Below are 20,012 nucleotides of genomic sequence, written 5' to 3'. Positions count from 1 at the left end.
AGGAGGAGTTTTCGTACTTTTAAATTTCCCAGACAGATTTAAACCAACTCATTTTACAACTAGGTGAGATGGATATTTTGTTAGGTGAAGATTATGATACTTGATATACTTTATTCTTCTTAGAATGGTATATTAGAGCCTCAGCTGTTGACTGCATATTTTGGATGGTTGTAAATATATATATATATATATATATATATATTTATATACTTAATTTTTAGTTTGAATATACTTATTATCAAACGATTATATACTGTTCGGTCTAGTTTTATGATTGTTTGAATATCGAGTTAACCATTTAGGAAAATTAGGCTTCTGTAAAGTAAAAATAACAACAAAATAAATATCGGAAATCGATTTAATGCTCGGCTCCTAAAATTCAAATACTTTACATATATTGTATCAGAGTAATGGGCGGGTAAAGCCATTCATTTCCTAGCAGTTCTACCGTATGGTGGCCTTTCAAAATTCGATAGTACTCTTGCATAGGCAAAAAAGAGTGGGGCCCACTTGCATTTAGTTTGAGAATAATGCAAGATGCAGATGGGCCGACGTGGTTCATCAATAGGAAGGGGGCAGAGTACAATCATTTTCATCAATAAACGGAGGGATCCACTTCGTGGGACCGACAAGGATGGCTCATTTCTTGAAAAGGTCAGACTAATCCGACGGTCCTGATTGTCCCTTGCCCATAAATAGACTATCTTGTGACGACTCACACCCATTTCAGCAAAAGTATATTTATTATATGGAAAGGATTGTTTGTCCAGTAGAAGCTCTGGTCGGGTCCCACAATGTGAACGGTCCTAATCAGTGAACACGTGTCCTGTGGGTAGATTCTAGATAAGCGCAAGTTGGTACCTTGCAAAGATCCAAACGGTGGATTCATTTGATCGGACAATCCTAACCGTTTAAAAATGAATATACAAAAAGACATGGTTTTTGTGCAACCGTTTTACATTAATATTGAATGAACGGTTTGGATCATCATACATACGTTTAGGACAAGTAGGATATCAAAATTCATCTGATAGGTCCCGCAGTGGACAGACAATCACATCCATCTTAGCTGACAATTCCAGGACTGTTGGCCGTTCGATTTGTAACAATCCAACATTTGCAACCTCCAGTCCATGGCTAACCGTTGGATCGCTGCGATCTATGAATGTGCCCGACAGATGAACGCTATGGATCTCGTACAAATGCGCAAAACATATCAAATAGAGTGCATCGCATATCATCAATTTTCTAATTCGTAGCACACACGGTGTAGGTTAATCAAAACTGTCCATCTAATAGGATACACGTTAGGTGAATCCAAACCATTCATTGATGCTCACTCCCATCGTGGGCACTCATCCCATTGGCCTGGTCATGGATGGCCCACTCAAACAATAACTGGTGATTTCATATTGGGCCCGGCCCATTTATTCTACAGCCGGCCATGATAGCCACCTTTAAATGAGACCCGGCCCATGGAAGTCTAGGGATTGAGATCAATTCCCAGCCCGACCCAAAAAGATCTTTCCAGTCCACCGTGATGTATTTGCAACATCCGCACCGTTCATCATTTCCGTTAGGTGAGTCCAAACATAAGGCCGATACAAAACTCAAATGGGCCACACCACAGGGAAAAGTGGGTATGGAGACGCCTACCATTGAAATCTTGGTGGGCCACGGGAGTTTTTGATCAAGCTGATATATGGTTTTTCCCTTCATACCGATGGGGCTTACCATATGAACGGATTAGATGCATTTAAACTTCATGGTGGGCCCCATGAAGCTTTCAACGGTGGTCGTCCACATCCCCACTTTTCCCTACGGTGGGGCCTCCTTGAGTTTTGGATCGACCCTATATTTGGGCTCACGTCCTAAAATGATCCAGCATAAATGATGGACGGTGTGATGCCATGCACACATCAAGGTGGGCCCGAGCCATCAGCTTGATCTTTTAACAGACACTTTGCGTAGTGTATTCAGGTTCTAAATTCTGTAAAGTGGGGGTTTAGGGTTTAGGGTTTAGCGTTCTGATTCATGAATCTAGACGGTCGGCGTCAGAGACCCCTCTCATTGGAAAATCCAAACCTTTCAATTTAAGAATCGACTGACTTCTAATTCATCGCGCGATACAGCAGATCAACCGTACGGATCATCGGAAAATGGAGCCCACATGTAAAAAACAAAGCGTCTAGTGTATTTTGAATTCCTCTCTCTAGTATTTTCTTTCTGAAATGCCACGACCGAGAAACCTACACTCCGAAAATACTCTGGCAGAGCGTGATGGATGATACGCAGGCACGTAGAAATTACTAAGAAATTGTAGACGTGGCATATAAGTAGTCAAACTAAACCGTCCAAATTTTAGATATATCACAAACAAAAAAAATTAATCGTATTTAAAATATCTGCCTATCAAAATGGTGTACATCTATTTAGCAGTTAAAAAATGAAAAATCCAACGGTCCAATTTCCACAAACTACTTTTTCATGAATCAGAGTTTAGAATCTTCCAACCAGTTTTATCTTCGGATTATGACTTGTCTGCTGTAGTCTGCGCAATCCACTCCGTTTATTTCAGTTAAGATATGCCACGTGTAAAATTTCCGAGTGCCTCCTGTGTATCAACCATCATACTAAGCCAGAGCATCATATGACCAAACACGGGAGCGGATTAGGCGGCGGCCCCGCCTCACCCAAGACGGTGTGACCCTACCGTGGGGCCCACATTTTTGCACGTATTCTATATCCACTCGGTCCATCCGTTTTATCAGATTATTTTATAGTATTAGCCTAAAAATGAAAAGGATCCAAATCTCAAGTGGACCATTCTATAGGAAATAGTGATTATTTTATGGTATGGTCCAAGTGATTAACGAAACTGCTTCATTTTTTAGTCTATTCACTAAAATAATCTGAAAAGACGGATGGACGGTGTGGATGTAGAATACATGCATCAAGGAGGGCCACCACGGTAACATCCGCACCGTCTTGGGTGAGACGGGGGCCGCACCTAATCCCTTCCATCCTAACGCCACTTGTCTAGCTCGTGTGCTCGATGTCCCACCGTTGCTCGCACGTGCCTTACGCATTCCTCGCCATGTATTCAGATCCCCATGGCCCACTAAAAAAAAGAGAAGTGAAAAGAAAGCGAGAGAAAGTATAGAGAAATTCAAGCATTTCTGTCTTTCCTTTCTAAAACACATCCCCTCCGTCGCCTCTCTCTCCCTCTCTCTCTCTCTCTCTCAATCCTTCTCGCCTCTCTGCAACTCCACAGAATAACTCCACAGAATGGGAGAGGTAGAAACAACCCAAACCAAAACAAAACAAAACCCCTGATTTTTTATTTTTTATTTTAGATCAGCCCACCTTCCTTCCATTCCTGAATAAGCTCTGTTTCTTATTGTTGATTTCAGGAAGAGAAGAAATCAGAAGAGCCAGAAGCGAAGAAGCCAGAAGAAGAGAAGAAGGAAGAAGAGAAAAAAGAAGAGAAGAAAGAAGAGAAAACAGAGGAGCAGAAAGAGCCACCTCCTCCACCGGAAGAGATAGAACTGAGAGTCTATATGCATTGTGAAGGCTGTGCTCGGAAAGTGAAGAGATGCTTGAAAGGATTCGAAGGTTAGAATTTCAAAACCTCAGAATCATTCAAAAACGAACGAAAATTACATTTTTTTGGTTTTTTATTTTTTAGGAGTTGAAGATGTCCAAACAGACTGCAAATCTCATAAGGTGGTAGTGAAAGGAAAGAAGGCAGACCCTTTGAAGGTACTGGAGAGAATTCAAAGAAAGAGTCATAGAAAGGTGGAGCTACTCACTCCCATTCCAAAGCCAGTGGAAGAGCCTAAGAAAGCTGAAGAAGAGAAGCCGAAGCCAGAAGAGAAAAAAGAAGAGGTTTGATAGAAAACACAAAATCCTCTTTTGTTGGAATTTCTTTCTATTTCTTGTTTTCATTTCATTTCATCTCTCTCTGCAGCCTGCTGTGATTGTAGCAGCACTGAAAGTTCACATGCATTGTGAAGCTTGCGCTCAAGAAATCAAGAAAAGAATACAGAAAATGAAAGGTTTGGATTCTGTTTATGCATTCTTCTATGGTTAGCTAACCAAGACTCGACTCGAGACTCAGTGAGTTGACTCGGTAGGTACAAAAGATTGTTTTGATGATGAAATAGAAGAAAAAAGAAAAAAGAAAAAAGGGTTGGTTGTGTTTATCAATCAAGAGGGTGTTTTGTCAGCTTCCTCACAATTACAACATCAGCTATGTATCTTCTTCAAAATCCAACACACCAAACTCTTTTCTTCAAAACCCAAAATCTCTTTCCTTCTTTTATAAACCCAAGTCATTTAAAAAAAAAAAAAGATGGCTGAGATTCCCTTCCCAAGATGACCACCTTCTTTGTAGTTTCGATTCTTATTTCTTTGGTAGTTATAGAGAATTCCTTGAATTTCTTCCAGGAGTGGAGTCTGTAGATCCTGATCTGAAGAGCTCTCAGGTGTCAGTAAAAGGTGTGTTCGACCCACCACAGCTCGTCGAATACGTCTACAAGAGAACCGGCAAGCACGCAGTGATCGTGAAGCAAGAGCCAGAGAAGAAGGAAGAAGAGAAAGGAAAGGAAGAAAAGGAGAAGAAGGAAGGAGAGGAAGGGGAGAAGGAGAAAGGAGAAGGAGAAAAGGAGAAGAAAGAAGGAGGAGGTGGAGAGGGGGGAGAGGAAGAGACCAAAACAGTAGAAGCGAAGAGGAACGAATTCTCCTACTACAATCCTAAATACGCTACGGAGTATCATAAAATCGCTCCAGAATACGACGTATATACGTCACAGATCTTCAGTGACGAGAACCCGAATGCGTGTACGGTTATGTAATTTATGTGAGGAGAATAAAATGGGAGAGGGAAAATACGTATTTTCCCAGGTGTAGGTCGTATATATAAATATGTACGTCTTTGTTTTAGTATAAATACGGAAGAAATTGTAGAATTATGAGTGTATGTATACATTTTCTACGTGTATTGGGGAAATGATATTTAAAACCGTCTGTTTTTCTGTTTGTTTTTTTCATGCATGCAGTTCTTTTTTCTGTTTGGTAAAGAGGCATTCCAAGGTAATAATTAGCTGATTACCTACAGCCGGTTGCAGGGTACAGGGTACAGCCCTTTCCTTCTTTTTTTTTTTTCATCTTTAGAATTTTTGTTACCATCTTTGCCCTCGAAACTATGGGATATTTACGTGGATTCAATGCTGGTAAAGAAGAAAAGGGTTGCAGTGGAACCCGTTCCCAAGTGCTGGTAATCACTTGGAAAACACGAGAAGATGAGCAGGACGCCCTTTCTTCGAATGGGAGTTTCTGCGCTGGGATGCTATTTGGGGGGCTGCCATGATGTTTCTGAAAAATCCACCCCGTTCATCTGTTTTTTCAGATCATTTTAGAATATGAGACCAAAATTCAGGTGGATTCAAAACTCAAGACGGCCATACGGGAAGGAAAATTGGAGAAAGAATTTTCCACCATTGAAACCTTCTTGGGCTCTCTCTTGATGTTTTTATGCCATCCACACTGTTTATAAGTTCATTCCCATTGGGATGAGGTGAAAACACAAAACTATTAGCCTTATACTTACACTTTTGTGGCCATACAAATATTTAAATGGTGGTCACTGAATCTTTATTGTTTCCTCTCAGGCGGCTGCCTTTACTTTTGGATCCACCTGATTTTTATCTAATGTATTAAATGATTTGTAAAAATGGATGGACAGAGTAGATTTTTCAGAAACATTATTGTGAGCCCCACGTAGCGTCCCATTGCAGTGACTTCCTGCCAGAGGCTTTTGCATGAAATCCGCATCCCCTTTTCCTTGGTATGTATGAGGACCACATCATCTCTCATGAATGAAGTGTTGGGAGAAGAGCCAGGTTGTTTGGCAAGTCAGGCGATGATCTTACTTTAAAAAGTACTATTTAACGAATTAGATTAATTTTTTAAAATGTTGAAACTTAAATGGTCATACTATAAACATGTTTAGGATGAGCCACATTAGTAAGTTATATCGTATATGGATGGACGATTATGATATATTTTGTTAGATAATCACGTGGACTATAAAATGGGTGGATGAATGGGTGATCGCATACCTTAATTGGATATATGATGAATGATCGGTGGAAGAAAATGAGCATGTGTACAGTCAAATGGTCACACGTGCATAAATAATTTTGGATTATATATTACACATCCATAACTAATTAGGCCGGCTATGCCAAGGGAAACAATTAGTATAAGATGGCAACCATAGGTTTATATGGGTTCAGAATGGTGTGTACTTTTCAGCAAATCCATTAATTAAGTGTACTTCTCTAAGATGAAGCACAGGCTAAATTCAGTCTATTCGAAAACTAATTTGAACCACACTGTCTGAACTTAGAGATTTTATGAGCAATTTTACGTTGTTTTCATTGGCGTAGCCCTCTATGATTTTTATTGGGCTGATCTTTTGCATGTGATGTACATATACATATGAGGTGTACCACCTAATGAACAAGGTGGATTTACACATATAACATGGTGGGCCTGTTGAGACTCAAATATTGCATAATTTTTCCTATTTATTTCTTGGTTTTATGAACATAAATCATCTTAATATTCTATTTTACTCATGTATGTGTTGCAAGGTGAATTTAAGAACTTGAATTGAAAAAGGGTGTTAAAAAGTAAAAATTTGATGCTCAAAAATCACTAAGGCAACGGATGGATCTTAGGAGATCAAGATTGAAGAATTCACATGCCAAAGATCCGAGAAAACCAAGCAATGAATGAAGAGAATCGAAGATTTGAAGTGAAGAATCCTGAAATCGTCCTGAAAAAGTGTATTCTCAAGCTGTGAAGTTTATTTTGGACAACAGCGCAGCAGGAAGTCTGTTTTAAACGAACTATACAGCGAGAAGTTCATTTTGGAAAAATACGTATATTTGAGGTGTTTTCTAGGGTTTTCAACTTTGTACGAAAATTGGAGTTCCTTACTTATAAATATAGCCTCCTAGGGCATTTAAAAAGATCATTAGAAATATTCAAGAGCAAAATTTAGGATTTTTTAAGAGTTTTTAGTTTTATTAAAACTTTATAAGTTGTTTTTTTTATTTTAGATCCTTTCTATTTACATTTTTTTCTTCTTTCTTTCTTGTTGCTTTTTATTTCTGCAATTTAATTATGTTTTTCTAAGTTCTTTCTAGCCCAAGCTAGAAGGGAAGCACATGGGTTTAATAATTTTTTAAGATTATGATGATTGATTGTTTTAATGATAAGAATAATGGTGTATGCATATTATCTATTATTTAGGTTTTGTTTTTTATCCTCTTATAAGATCCATATGTTTCCATTATATGAGATCTACATTGATGGATAGGCTTACCCTAGATCAATCAGATTTCCTAAATAGGAGAAGTTCTCAACCTGTTATATTTCTTTGATATTCATTATCCTATAGATATTGAATACTTAAAATCACTGACGCTTGAGAATATATGTCAATGGTGCAAATCCATTATTTTCTAATCTTTTATATCATTTATTAAAATATTTAAAGTGTTTTATTTTCCGATTAGGCTGACCATAGTGATCAGATCCTAGTTGTGTTATCCAAGTCATCATGATTTTGAAACATTAACCTATGTGTGGAACTTTGAAGCTTGGGTGTTATTTTATTCAGTTGAATTACATCCATTTAAAAATCTTAAAATCAAATCATCAGTTTAGTTTTTATTACTTAGTTTGTTTTGCATTTGATTTTTTCCTTCTCGCAATTCATCTCCCTATGGGATCGACCCTGTATTCACAGGATATTACTTATGAACCTCTGCACTTGGAGGCAAGCAATCAGGGCCTCTTTAGAAATTAATTAGGGTTCTATACCGTTATGATAAAATGTGTTGTAGACAATTCTGATTTGGTGTTTGGGTCCAATCCGGTGTTTTAGGCATAGTGTATAAGATAGAACTGTAAGGACATAAATTGCCTTTACCCTACGTACAAGAAGTTCCTATAGGTTGAAAGTATATGGGACCCATCACAATTTCCATGTAGCATCCACTTGGTCCATTAATTTTGCCAGCTCATGTTAGTAAATGAGTTTAAAAACAATGCGGATCCAAATCTCAAGTGGGGCACACTATAGGAATCAATGGGAATTGGAACCCCATAATTGAAACCTTCGTGGGGGCTATAAATTTCAAGCTAATATTTGTATTGAATCCCCACAATTGAAACCATATGAATGGTTTGGTTAGCATATAAAAATTGATGGCCTGCAAAAAAGTTATAACATTGAGTGTTTTCATTCCCACTGTATTTTTATTATGTGTATTCCTACCAAAATTTGACAAAACCGAATCAATGATGTAAAACAAGCCACATGGCATATATGATATCTTTTTTAGCACATGTTGGAGACATGAGAGATAATTCATATCTTTGGGTAGCTTTGGCGTTTATGCAATATATGGATAAGTACGAGTAACAGTTAGGGCTATATCAGCATTAAAGCACGTTCTGGGCATTTAGCGAAGATAAATCATGATCAAAAAAAGGTAATCACTCCTTTACAACTGGTTGCATACGAAGGCGCCACATGGGCAAGTGGTTTTCTTCACACTTCATCCAGGAAGGCTATAAATAACAGAGGCAAATTTGAAGAAAGCATCCACAATCAAACCCAAAACCAATGAACTATCAACCAACACCACGCTATTAATCTATCTTAGCTTAGATTATCATCCTTGACACTCATCGATTGTGAGGTGTTTTAGTCCATGCACTCACATTGGACTGACTTTAATTGTAGTCAATGGCTATAATTTCTTTCCATATGCGCCAATGTGGCAGATCTGAAGGAAGATCTTATCCGTAGGATTTGTTCGCCTATGCTCATAGGCTAGGCTGACCATAGTTGTAATTCTGAGCATTGCTCTTACATTGCTCATCAGCAAGCTGCTCCACGAAGCATCCTGATACTCTCAGCCAGGTTAATGATCCCGTTTTACTGGTAAGACTCGCTTATTTTGTGTTCATTTTTCATCTATTTTTATCCAACCATACAATTGTTGCAACTTCAAAAGTCCTTGATTTTCAATGCAAAAAAAAGAACTCGTTGGAGGAAGAGTCTCAACCTCCACAAATCATCTGATAGCACAAATCGACAGTTGGCTAAATAGACAGAGAGTTGAACCATGATTGAGCACCACTCTATCTCGACACTAGGGATTAGTGGTCACAATTTGAATCTGAGCTAATCAGTTTTGGCATGCTCGCAAACCTCACATGTGTCCCGTGTGGCCGAATTCGAGACCAACTATGTGGGTCACTTGAGTTTTGGATCTAATGCATTTTTGGACTCATATCCTAACATGAGGTGGCTAAATTAATAAACAAAGTGGATTTCTACGTGAGATTGCAAAGGCCCTACAGAGCTTTTGTAGTGAAGTTCATGGGATCTTAGTGGAATTATAGAAGAAAATGAAGAAAATGCGTGTAGGGTGAATTCTTATTTAAAGGAATACAAATATTATTAGGAGTTGCTCCAGTACACTTACAAGTTATAGGCTAGTTAGATAATTCAGTCAATCACTCTAGACTCCATTAGGTCTAAGAAGTATTGAATGAGCAACCATGCAAATATCAAACTGATATGATAGTTTTAACTATCTGATCAATGGCTTCAAATATGGACGACCAACATTATTTGTTATAAAAAAAATAAATAAAATTAGGTCTAACCAATGATTTAATCTACTATTTAATAGCTCCCATCATGGATTGACAATCATCCCATCCATGAGTTGGAAAAAAGGACGAAGACAGAAGGCCGACTCTAGGATGGATTTGATCATAAGATTGTAGACACCCCACTCAGGCTAGCAATTTCATAAGGCATGGATGATCCTTAGGAATTGAACCTGAACCCCACACCCTACCTAAAACCATAACCATTCCCCAAACCTGATCCAAACCCTAACTGAACCTGAGCCCTTCCGTTATCATAAACCCTAACTTAACTCGAGCCATCACCCAAGCCAGAGCATGGCCAAAATTGATCCATTTCTCGAGCCATTTTCGGGTCATAATTGAGCCAATTTCGAGCCATTTTGAGCAAAATATTCAAAACGGGCTTTAGGCCACTCTCCGGGCCAGAAATAGGTCCACTGGTTAAACTGCGAGAGCAACTGTACCCGAGCAATAATTGGATTGCTGCCCACTCTCGAAAAATGTGCGCAAAGCTAGCTGGCTGAGATTTGGATCAACAAAGGCCAGGTGGTAGTCGGACTACCGCCGGTGGTAATTCGATTACCGCCCTCTCTCGACAAATGTGCCCTCTGAGCACACAGCTGTTCTCCCCCTAAAAGTCAACTCTCTCATAAAATTACCCTCCGAATTCACCTTATTTACTATCCTACCAAAGCCTAAGGACCAATAGGAGAGTGTCATGTGGCATTACGTTCCTCCCAATCAATCCCAAGTTACCACATCATCATTTACCCTCTAAAACCCTTAGAATTATCAAAATGTTATCCTAAAATGCTATAAATAACCTTCACTTCTCTTTATTTCTCATCAACAATCAACTACCAATCCACCAAGAGAGAGAGAGAGAGCAAGTGAGTGAGAGTGAGAGGGAGTGCTTGAGTTCTCAAGCTCCCATCTTTTCAGCCCCCTCTAGCCTCCTCCAGCCATCTTTTAGCCTTACAATCCTACTTGGGTCAATCATTCCCAACCATGGTGCATCCAAACATCCAAGTCATTTCAAGTGCAAGCCAAAGATCATGCAATCATCATTTGCATTTATACTTCATCAATCGTATCATTATAACTTCTCTTCTCAACCCCCCTGCTTCTCTAGGTTTTCATTGAATGTATGTTTTGTGACTTGCCAGAACTCTGGATCTTATGACATCAGAAACTCATGGTAGTCTGGTCCTCTTACATGTCATTATAATATCTCATATCTATTCTTAAATTCCATTTTTAGACATTCTCTGGACGTATGCTATGTGGCTTGCCCAAATTTCAGACCCTGCCACATCAGAAATCCAAGTTTGCATAGTCTCATTTTAATGTTTTGCATCCTATTATCTTATCCCCTAAGATCATCTTATCACACAAATTAGAGACTGTACACTCGTATGAGCAGAGAAGGGTGTCTAACACCTTCCCTCTCTATAACTAAGGTCCCTTACTCAGAATCTCAGATAGCACATCAGGAGTCAACTTAAAGTAAGAGAGTCTTTGGATTATCTAGCTTTATTTATTCTGCAGGTTCTAGCCGACTACGGGATTTTGAGTTAAGTGGCTAATGGTGACTCCAAGTTTATTGCATCAACAATCCAAATTACCCCAAATCAAACTTAAATCAGCGTGGGCGCCGATTTCCAGCGTTTACAAAGATCAGTCTAACATTTGCATCTGTAGCCCTTGAAATGTGTTCTAGAATTAATGAACAATAAGATCAATTTAGTGGACTGTCAATTTTACTCTATACAGCTAAGAGCATAACTTACATACTTTGTAGCTAGGAGCACTATAACTTTCTACCTTTGTACTACTGAGTAAACTCTATAGGCCCCACTGTGGATGTATTTGTCTGATCCATGCCATCCATCCATTTTTTCCAGCTCATTTTAGAGTATCAGACCAAAATTGAAGCAAATCCAATGCTCGAGTGGACTACACAATAGGTAATAGTGGGGATAAAGGCGTCCACCCGTGAAACCTTGCTAGTGCCCATAGTGATGTTTATTTGTCATCCAACCTGTTGATACGGTCACACAGACTCGGATGAAGGCAAAATACAAATATTAGCTTTACGAGAAGTTTTGTGGCCCCCAAGAAGTTTTCAACGGTCAAATTCAATTCACACCTTTTCCTATGGTGTGGTTACTTGAACTTTGGATATATATGCTTCGATTTTTAGTTCCTACCCTAAAAGGAGCCGGTCAAACGGATGGACAACGTACATAAGACACATACATCATAATTTCCCCACATAGTTTACTCAGTACGCAATCCACTTCCCCTAAAGGTAATTTGTAAATGTTAGTTTAGAACTTTGTCTTTTGAGGTCCAACTACAATTGTGTGGATCACAAGTTTCCATACACCTGGTAGATAGCTTGTAATCGTTCATGTGCGTGCGTCATCCACCTCGTCCAACGGATCTTCCCAATCATGAGTATCACCTTTTGCAAAAATTAGCCATGTACACTGTTGTAGTCTATTTGTGACTTGGAAAAGTTAATACAGAAGTGACATGTGGCATTACATGATAGATAAGCAGTGTATAAAAAAAAATCTAAGATACTTAGAGCATTTTTTGTAGAATTATAGTTGTCATATATTTATTGACAAAGTAGTGCGGCCAAGACATTTAGGAGCGGAACACGGTCGAAGAGTAAGCTATGACTAAGAAGAATATAGCATGGCTAAGAAAATAAGAACAATAAAAATGAGAAACATAACAAAAGAATGATCTAGATGGGGACGCTTCAGTTGTCATAATTGGAAAAGAAACGTTTGAAAAATAGCTACAGAAGAAATCTACAAATAGCAGCAAATTATTGGAGCAAAACAACATAACAAAATCTAACAAACAAATCAACTCTATCAATTTATCTTAGTTCAATCTATCTTAAAAGTAGTGATAATCCAGTAGCGATAATTTCTTAGTTGTAATCTAAATTCATGCTTATATGCTGGATTTAAATCATTATTTAATACAAGCAAATCTTTTTTTTTTCTTTTTTTTTTTCTAAAGTATTCTTGCAGTTGTTCTTAGTGACACATCGTAAGTTTTTCCTTTGTTTGATTGTACCGATATATTAAGAAGTCTTTTCTTGTAAAAGGCATTTCACAACCCATATTCGGAGGAAGAACCCACCCTTCGATTATCGCTTGATCATTACAAATGTTCCCAAAGTGGCAGCGTCCGCAATTGATCTCCTCATATTCCGTTACATATTGTCAAGTTTGATGTATCAGCCTATTTTGATACTTAGGGTCAAAGTTAATCAATTTAAATCAAACCGCTATATTAATTCTGGCACACCCACATACACCCTACATGACAGAAAACAAACCGAGTGCACTTGTGTTCCAGTGTTTATCAATTGCTAGGAATTTTTTCCATGGTGTGGCCCAGTTGAATGTGATCACAGAGTAATTCTCAACGTGAGGTGAATGTACATTGGGGTGAACATATTGGAAGGGTTGGATGCCCTATGCACCTGATAGGTTAGGAACTGTAATTATGATCCTGCCGGTTGGACTTAGACCCTTTTTAATTACTTTTCATTCTTTTTCTGCAAACGTGCCATTACAGGACGTGGTACAAGACAAGCTGTTATGGTACAGATGAGCTTCTCTCACGTGGTCACAGTAAATATCTGATGTGGCCCACCTGAACTGTGATTGAGGTGTGAAATCGTCTGATTACTCAGCATTATTTCAGGCCGTACACACGTGTTTGTATCGGGCGCATATTCGGTCACGTCCAACCTCAACGAATCGTGACTGTGGGCCCCACCTCGATGCATGTTGTATATCCACGCCGTCCATCATTTTTTCCACCTCATTTTAGGACGGGGTCCATTACTGAAGCAGATCCAAATCTCAGGTGGACCACACCACAGGAAACAGTGGTGATTAAATATTAAAAACTTGTTGTAGGCCATAAAAGTTTTGTATGAAGCAGATATTTTTTTTTTCCCTTCATCCATGTCTTTTTTACCTTATCAACGGGTTGGATGGTAAATAAACAGTATGTTGAGGCGTAGGAGGATTTTAATGATAGGCATTCTATCGCCACTGTTTCCTATGGTGATCCTGAGATTTGAATCTACTTCAGTTTTGATTCCACGTATTGAAATAAGCTGGAAAAACAGATGGACAGCTTAGATATACAACATATACATCAAGGTGGCCCTACAATATCGAACTTCATCAGGACCCGACCCGACTGAATTATGGTCCATCCGGTTGGGTTCCAACACCTTAACTTTTGCTAGTGAAGTAAGCATTTCTCGTGTGAAAAGAGTCAACTTTCGTATTTTGATTGGACAAGGTGTGGGCCCCACTCAATGGCCCATCATTACGAATCCTACTGATTGGACAAGGTGTGGGGCCCACTTGTTGGGTTTATGACATTAAAAAGACTCCAGTGGAGAATTCGTTAAGGTGCGCTGTTGGTTGCACCAAATATCACCATTTCATGATTAATCAGTCTAATTTGGTATAATGTATCAGGAAATATCATGATATTTAGTACGACCAAATTTTAATCAGCATGCAATGGTCAAGAAAATTTCATGTGTGTTTAGCTGTCCAATCTACACACTCGAATCTTTAAGGTTGTTCCCATCTCCACATAAGGGTATGGTAAATCATGAAAGGCACCGTAGAAACCAGATGCGAAATATGGATGGATTGAAATTTTTGGGGATCTAGATCATTGATCTGGTAGGCCACATATGAATGGATTGAAATTTTCTGTTTATAACTTTCTAATCTTCTTATAATGCATATGGAACATTGCTTAAATTTTATCAATCCATTTGGACGCTAAACTAAGACCAGGATATTATACGTATCCTTCCAAAACACCTATGAGGGGTCATTTGGGTGTATGAATTAATCAGGGTGAATAGCTGGTAATTTGTATCTTTGGGAGAATTGTATTTTATGTGAATTGGATATCAAATGCAACTAAAAGCATTTTTTTCGAAATCACTGCAAGGCTATATGATTTCGTTTCACATGAATTTCTATTACCACGATTTTAAGTCTCACCAATTCTCACTGCAAAACACAATTTGATAATTCTAATTATTGAATTATTGAATTTCATTCTAATTATAGCCACTAAAGGTAATTGGTGATTTCAATTCACATGGTTTCCATGGTAATTGCTAATGCATGTTAAATACAAGCTCCCTAAGTGATTTCTAATTCGAGTTAATTATTGTATATGTTTCTTATCTATTGTGTGATGATGCAAGCTGCATATAGAGCTATACATGAGTTGAACCAAGTCAAGCTTGGCACAACTCAGCACAGTTCAGCCAGCAACCTATCCTACTTAGTTCGGTCTTTGACCCTAACTGGCTAGCTCGGCTCAGTTCAATAAATAGCTTAGGTCAACTCGAGTCGAGTTCAAGCTAAGTTCGAGTCGAGTTCAAGCTAAGTTCAAGCCGAGTTTGAGTTCAAACTTTTGAGTAGAGCATTTTGAACCATGACGTGGTCCATCAAAACATCCCGATTGAATCACTGAAAATTGTAGAAATTGAAAGCTTGAGTACACATGGCCATTTTTGGCAATCTAGATGATTGAGATCTGGTGGGCCACATACAAATGGATTGAAATTTTCCGTTTATAACTTTCTAATCTTCTTATAATGCAAGTGGACCATTGCTTAAATTTTATCAATCCATTTAGAGACTAAACTAAAACCAAGACATGACGTATCCTTCCAAAACCCCTGTAAGGTTTCATTTGGGTGCATGAATCAATGTGAATCGGTGGTAATTTGTATGTTTGGGAGGATTGTATTTGATGTGAATTGGAAATCAAATGCAACTAAAAGCATTTTTTTCGAAATCACTACAAAGCCATTTAATTTCATTTAAGATGGATTTCAATTGCCACAACTCCAATTATCCTCAATTCTCACTACAAAACACAATTTGAGTAGTTTTAATTCTTGAATTACCATATTTCATTCTTATTACAGCTCTTAAAGGAAAATGGTGATTTCAATTCACATGGTTTTCATAGTAATTGCTAATACATTTCAAATACAGGCTCCCTAAATGACCTCTAAGTCAAGCTGGTTATTATATATGTTTCTTATCCATTGTGTAATTATACGCGTTGCATGTAAAGTTGTACATGAGCTTAACCAAGTCAAACTTGGCACAACTCAGCTCAATTCAGCCAGCAACCTATCCTACTTAGTTCGGTCCCCGAGCCTAACTAGCCAGCTCAGCTCAGTTCGGTAAGCAGCACAGGTCATCTCGAGTCTCGAGTCAAGTTCAAATTAAGTTCCAGCCGAGTTCGAGTTCAAACTTTTGAGTTGAGCATTTTCTTTGTAGTATTTTTTTATAGATGACCATTTTTTTTATTCAAACTTTTGAGTTGAGCATTTTCCTTATAGTTTTTTTTTTATAGATGACCATTTTTTATATTATATTATATTTTATATATATCTAGCCAAGTTCAGTCCAAGCTTCGAGCCGAGTTGAGTTGAACTCATGCTAGCTTGAGCTCCGCTCGAAGTCCTTTCCAACTTAAAAATTAACTTGTTAGGCTCAAACCCAAATTCAAGTCAAGCCGAGTTGTGCTTATCCAAGCCAAAGCGAGCGGGTTGGTTAACCGACCTAGCTGGGTTCGCGTACATCTCTAGCTACATGTGAACTTCCAAGCAGCGGGTCCTTACTCTTACTCCTGTGGTAGACTCTTAGGAGTTTCAACACCTGGTTGAGGGTTGTGGTAGACTCTTAGGAGTTTCAACACCTGGTTGAGGGTTCGAGTACCCATAGGTGGTGAACTACCAGGCGTGAGTGTGTGGTGGTGTGTGTGTGTGTGTTAAGTAAATAAATAAATAAAAATTCCAAGCAAGGTTTCACATACGTGAAAGACAGGCTCGTCCATTCATCGGGCAACAGTGGTCTGGCTCAATACGTATGCCTGGTCCACCCAATGACTGGAGCCGCCCGATTATCTTCTCCAAGGTGGGGCCCACTTCTTTCATGTGTCAGTTTATGCACGTGACCCGTTGATGGTAAAGACACCCTGGCGATATCGTCAATTGGAGAGAAGATGGGGTTGTTTCAGTGCAATGAATTAGAACACTGCACAAGTTCTTTTGTAACTTTTGCCTCGAAAGGGACGGCTGTGATTTCGTAGGAAACGATAGGATTCTGTTTGTTTTCTGGATTCCAGATAAAAAGCCAAAACGTCCATTCTCTACATTTCTTGGAATCATGAAAACCCATCTTCAAATCTTTTGCCTGGGTAACACCGACTAAGGTGCCACGTGGCACCACCATTTCATTCGCATGCAGAAGCTGTCAGTGTGGGCCCATCAACTTTCACACATCAACCATGTACTCGGACCCTTTTCTGATAGTCATCCGCACACCAATGATAATCTGCCACGTGTAACACCCAATCCATTACCTCGAACATGGGTGAGATCTTACATGGTTCTTAATCCAAATTTCTCTATGTAAGGATGGTCCAAACCATCTGCTTGGTTTCAATCAAACCAACGGTCCACATACAGGACCACTTACATTCCATGGGGGTGAGTGTTAATTACTCCTTACTAATTTGAGGAAGTGTCAGTGTATCACGTGTCTGCTCTAAATGTGGGATGTCGGTTAGGTATTGTCTTTACATAAAAGGTGAATAGAATATTGTCCTTGCTAGCACCAACCTCTCATTTGCTATTGCGTCCTGCATAGTAGGATGTAATGAAGAGAGATTCACATAAACATGTACCTGTAACTTTCAAAAATGTTTTGTGTGGGCCTTCTTCAACAACATTATACTACTTAGTATAATCTTATCACGTTCAGTTAGGATTGGGCCAAGGAGCATTTTAGTGAAATACTATTGTGGTGTGAGTGTATGGGTGCATATGAGGTGTGAGTGCATGTGTAAAGAATAATTATAAGAATTAGGGCAGAGGTTGGTGTTGGCAAGAGTAATTGTCAATGGAAGTGGATAGGGGTGTACATCGAGTCGAACCAAGTTGAACTGGCCCCAGCATGACTCGGCTCAGCCACTAGACCTCAACTCAAACTAGGCTCGGCTCAATCCTCGAGCCTGACTGGCCAACTCGGATCAGTTCAGTCAACAGCTCAGGCCAATTGGAGCTGAGTTCGAGCCAAGATCGAGTCGAGTTCGCCATTGCAGCATTTTCGCAAATACCTAGACTGCACTTTCAAAATCTCGCTATATTTGAGACAGCAACAATGGCTTTATAGGTATTTTATCAAACACCTTCTATACAACATAAAAAGTAAGAAAAAAAGAGTGTTGGTTTCATATACATACTTTCATTGCCACCCACCACACTTCTTTGAGTCATTTCATCAGACACTTGGTGAGCAACATCAATATCAAAGTAACTGAGTCACCAAACTAGTTCGATTCGAGTTGGGTTTGATCCAAGTCGAGTCGAGCTAGGGCCAGCTCGAGCGCGACTTGAACTCATTTTAGAGCTCAAAAAATCAACTCAACTTGGCTCGAACTCAGCTTCAAACCAAGTCAAATCGAGCTTTTCCTAGTCGAGTCGAGCGAGCTAACTGAGTTAGATCGATTCGTGTACACCTCTAGAAGTGGATTGTATGTGACTCTCAGCACATAAATATATTTATGTTCAATGCTATGTATGGTTTACAAAAATTTACATGACAAATCAACCCAGGTCATTTGTTTTAAAAGAACAAAATAGAAAATGAGTCTAAAAATCAAGCAAATGTGATACTCAAGTGGGCTACACCAACGAAATAGTGGGAACATAAACATACACCTTTAAAATCTTTGTGGAGCTGACGATGATGTTTATATGACATCCAAACCATTCATGGGGTTATGACCACTAAGATATATAATCTCTAGGCAAATATCATGTTGATACCAAACTTCTATCATTCCTAACACATTCAATCCCCATTGTTTCCTATGATATGGCCCACATGATTTTTAGATCTGCCTTATTTTTAACACCTCGTCATAATGTGGTCTTACAAAATAGATGGACGGAAAGGATCTGTCATGGACATCTTTGTGGGCCCCACAGCCCCGAGCACAAGAGTATCTCTTGCTCAAGGCAATCCGATTCCCCAACTGCATCCCTCTTGTACGGACCTAGATACAAGCACAACTTACCAGGATTTAAATGAATAAAAGGCTACTATCAAACATGGTAAACATGTTTTGCAAGCCTTCTATCTTTGATAGCAGCCAGCTTTCCAGCCCTACTGGGCAGTACTTATCCGTTTCCCCAAATGTGGGCTTTATGATAAATATTATCACAGGTGGAATGGTCTTACTTTTACAGAAAGTGGTGGGCCACCTTTTTGATGGTTTGGATTAAGACACCTGTATAAGTATATCACACCCGCTGGGTGAAGGTGTACGAATGATCAGAATCTTGCAGAGTACGCTCTTTTCCTTTTCATTCCGACGTCAAACAAAATTACAATCATAGGATTCCCGACTTTACCTTTGTTTGGTCGAAGTTAATCATTTTGCCATTTACCTGCGAGAGGAGATTAGTATACACCGCAGGTGTACCGATTGCAATTTTACTCCTTCAGCTGGTACACGTTATTGCATGATCTGAACCGCTCAAACTATGGGACCCACCATAGATAGGCCACAGGATAAAGGATAATTTCAATATACTTTTCGTCATCAACAATAGAATCTCCTATTGCATGGGATACCATACATCTGAGTCATTTTTTAGTCATCCAAACCGTCAGAACGATGGGCCTCACAGGGATTCCTATACCATCCCAAACGTTGCTTTAAATATGGTATACTTCCTTCTGTATGTTTTCTTAAGACACGTGGAACCATGGCTGCACGAGTATGGAATCGTGATCATCACTAGTCTGACTGAATCTTATGGTACTTTTCCAGAGAGGTGTCTTCTCATGGGCCATCCATGATGGGCCCACCTCACGAACGGTTCCAGTACTCTGAACCGCAAGAGAAGAACTCAAGTGGTTCCCAGGACCGTACGTTTCCTTCAAGGCTTCAATTGTCCAACTGTCCAACAACCACCACAAAACACGTGGCAAACAGGTATCGCTCGTGTGGGATCCAGGCCGTTCATAAGATGGGTCTTCTCGGTGAGAGCTCGTTAGACCGTAAGTTAGAGTGCTCCATTGATCAGGTTGCTTTATATCTCCGGTTCTTCACAATGTACAAAATAAATCAACTGTCATAACAACTTTTCTAGCCGTCCA

General features: G+C 39.1%; 1 protein-coding gene across 1 annotated transcript; it reads left to right on the top strand.

The window, feature by feature from the left end:
* The first annotated feature begins 3,396 nt into the window (after nt 1-3,396).
* LOC131246734 (heavy metal-associated isoprenylated plant protein 7-like) lies at nt 3,397-5,040 on the top strand. The gene is made up of 4 exons (XM_058247111.1): nt 3,397-3,615; nt 3,689-3,888; nt 3,971-4,058; nt 4,450-5,040. Exons 1-4 carry the CDS (start codon nt 3,561-3,563, stop codon nt 4,854-4,856), a joined length of 750 nt encoding a protein of 249 aa, XP_058103094.1. The 5' UTR covers nt 3,397-3,560; the 3' UTR covers nt 4,857-5,040.
* Nucleotides 5,041-20,012: the final 14,972 nt, after the last annotated feature.

Source organism: Magnolia sinica, chromosome 5, assembly GCF_029962835.1.
Source record: "Magnolia sinica isolate HGM2019 chromosome 5, MsV1, whole genome shotgun sequence".
NCBI lineage: Eukaryota > Viridiplantae > Streptophyta > Magnoliopsida > Magnoliales > Magnoliaceae > Magnolia > Magnolia sinica.
Note: the sequence above shows the minus strand (reverse complement) of the source record. Positions and strands in the feature narration are given on the sequence as shown.

Coding starts and splice junctions, on each gene's coding strand:
- LOC131246734 (XM_058247111.1), top strand. CDS start 3,561: ATGCATTGTGAAGGCTGTGCTCGGAAAGTGAAGAGATGCTTGAAAGGA. Junction 3,616..3,688: donor ATGCTTGAAAGGATTCGAAG/GTTAGAATTTCA, acceptor TTTATTTTTTAG/GAGTTGAAGATGTCCAAACA. Junction 3,889..3,970: donor CAGAAGAGAAAAAAGAAGAG/GTTTGATAGAAA, acceptor CTCTCTCTGCAG/CCTGCTGTGATTGTAGCAGC.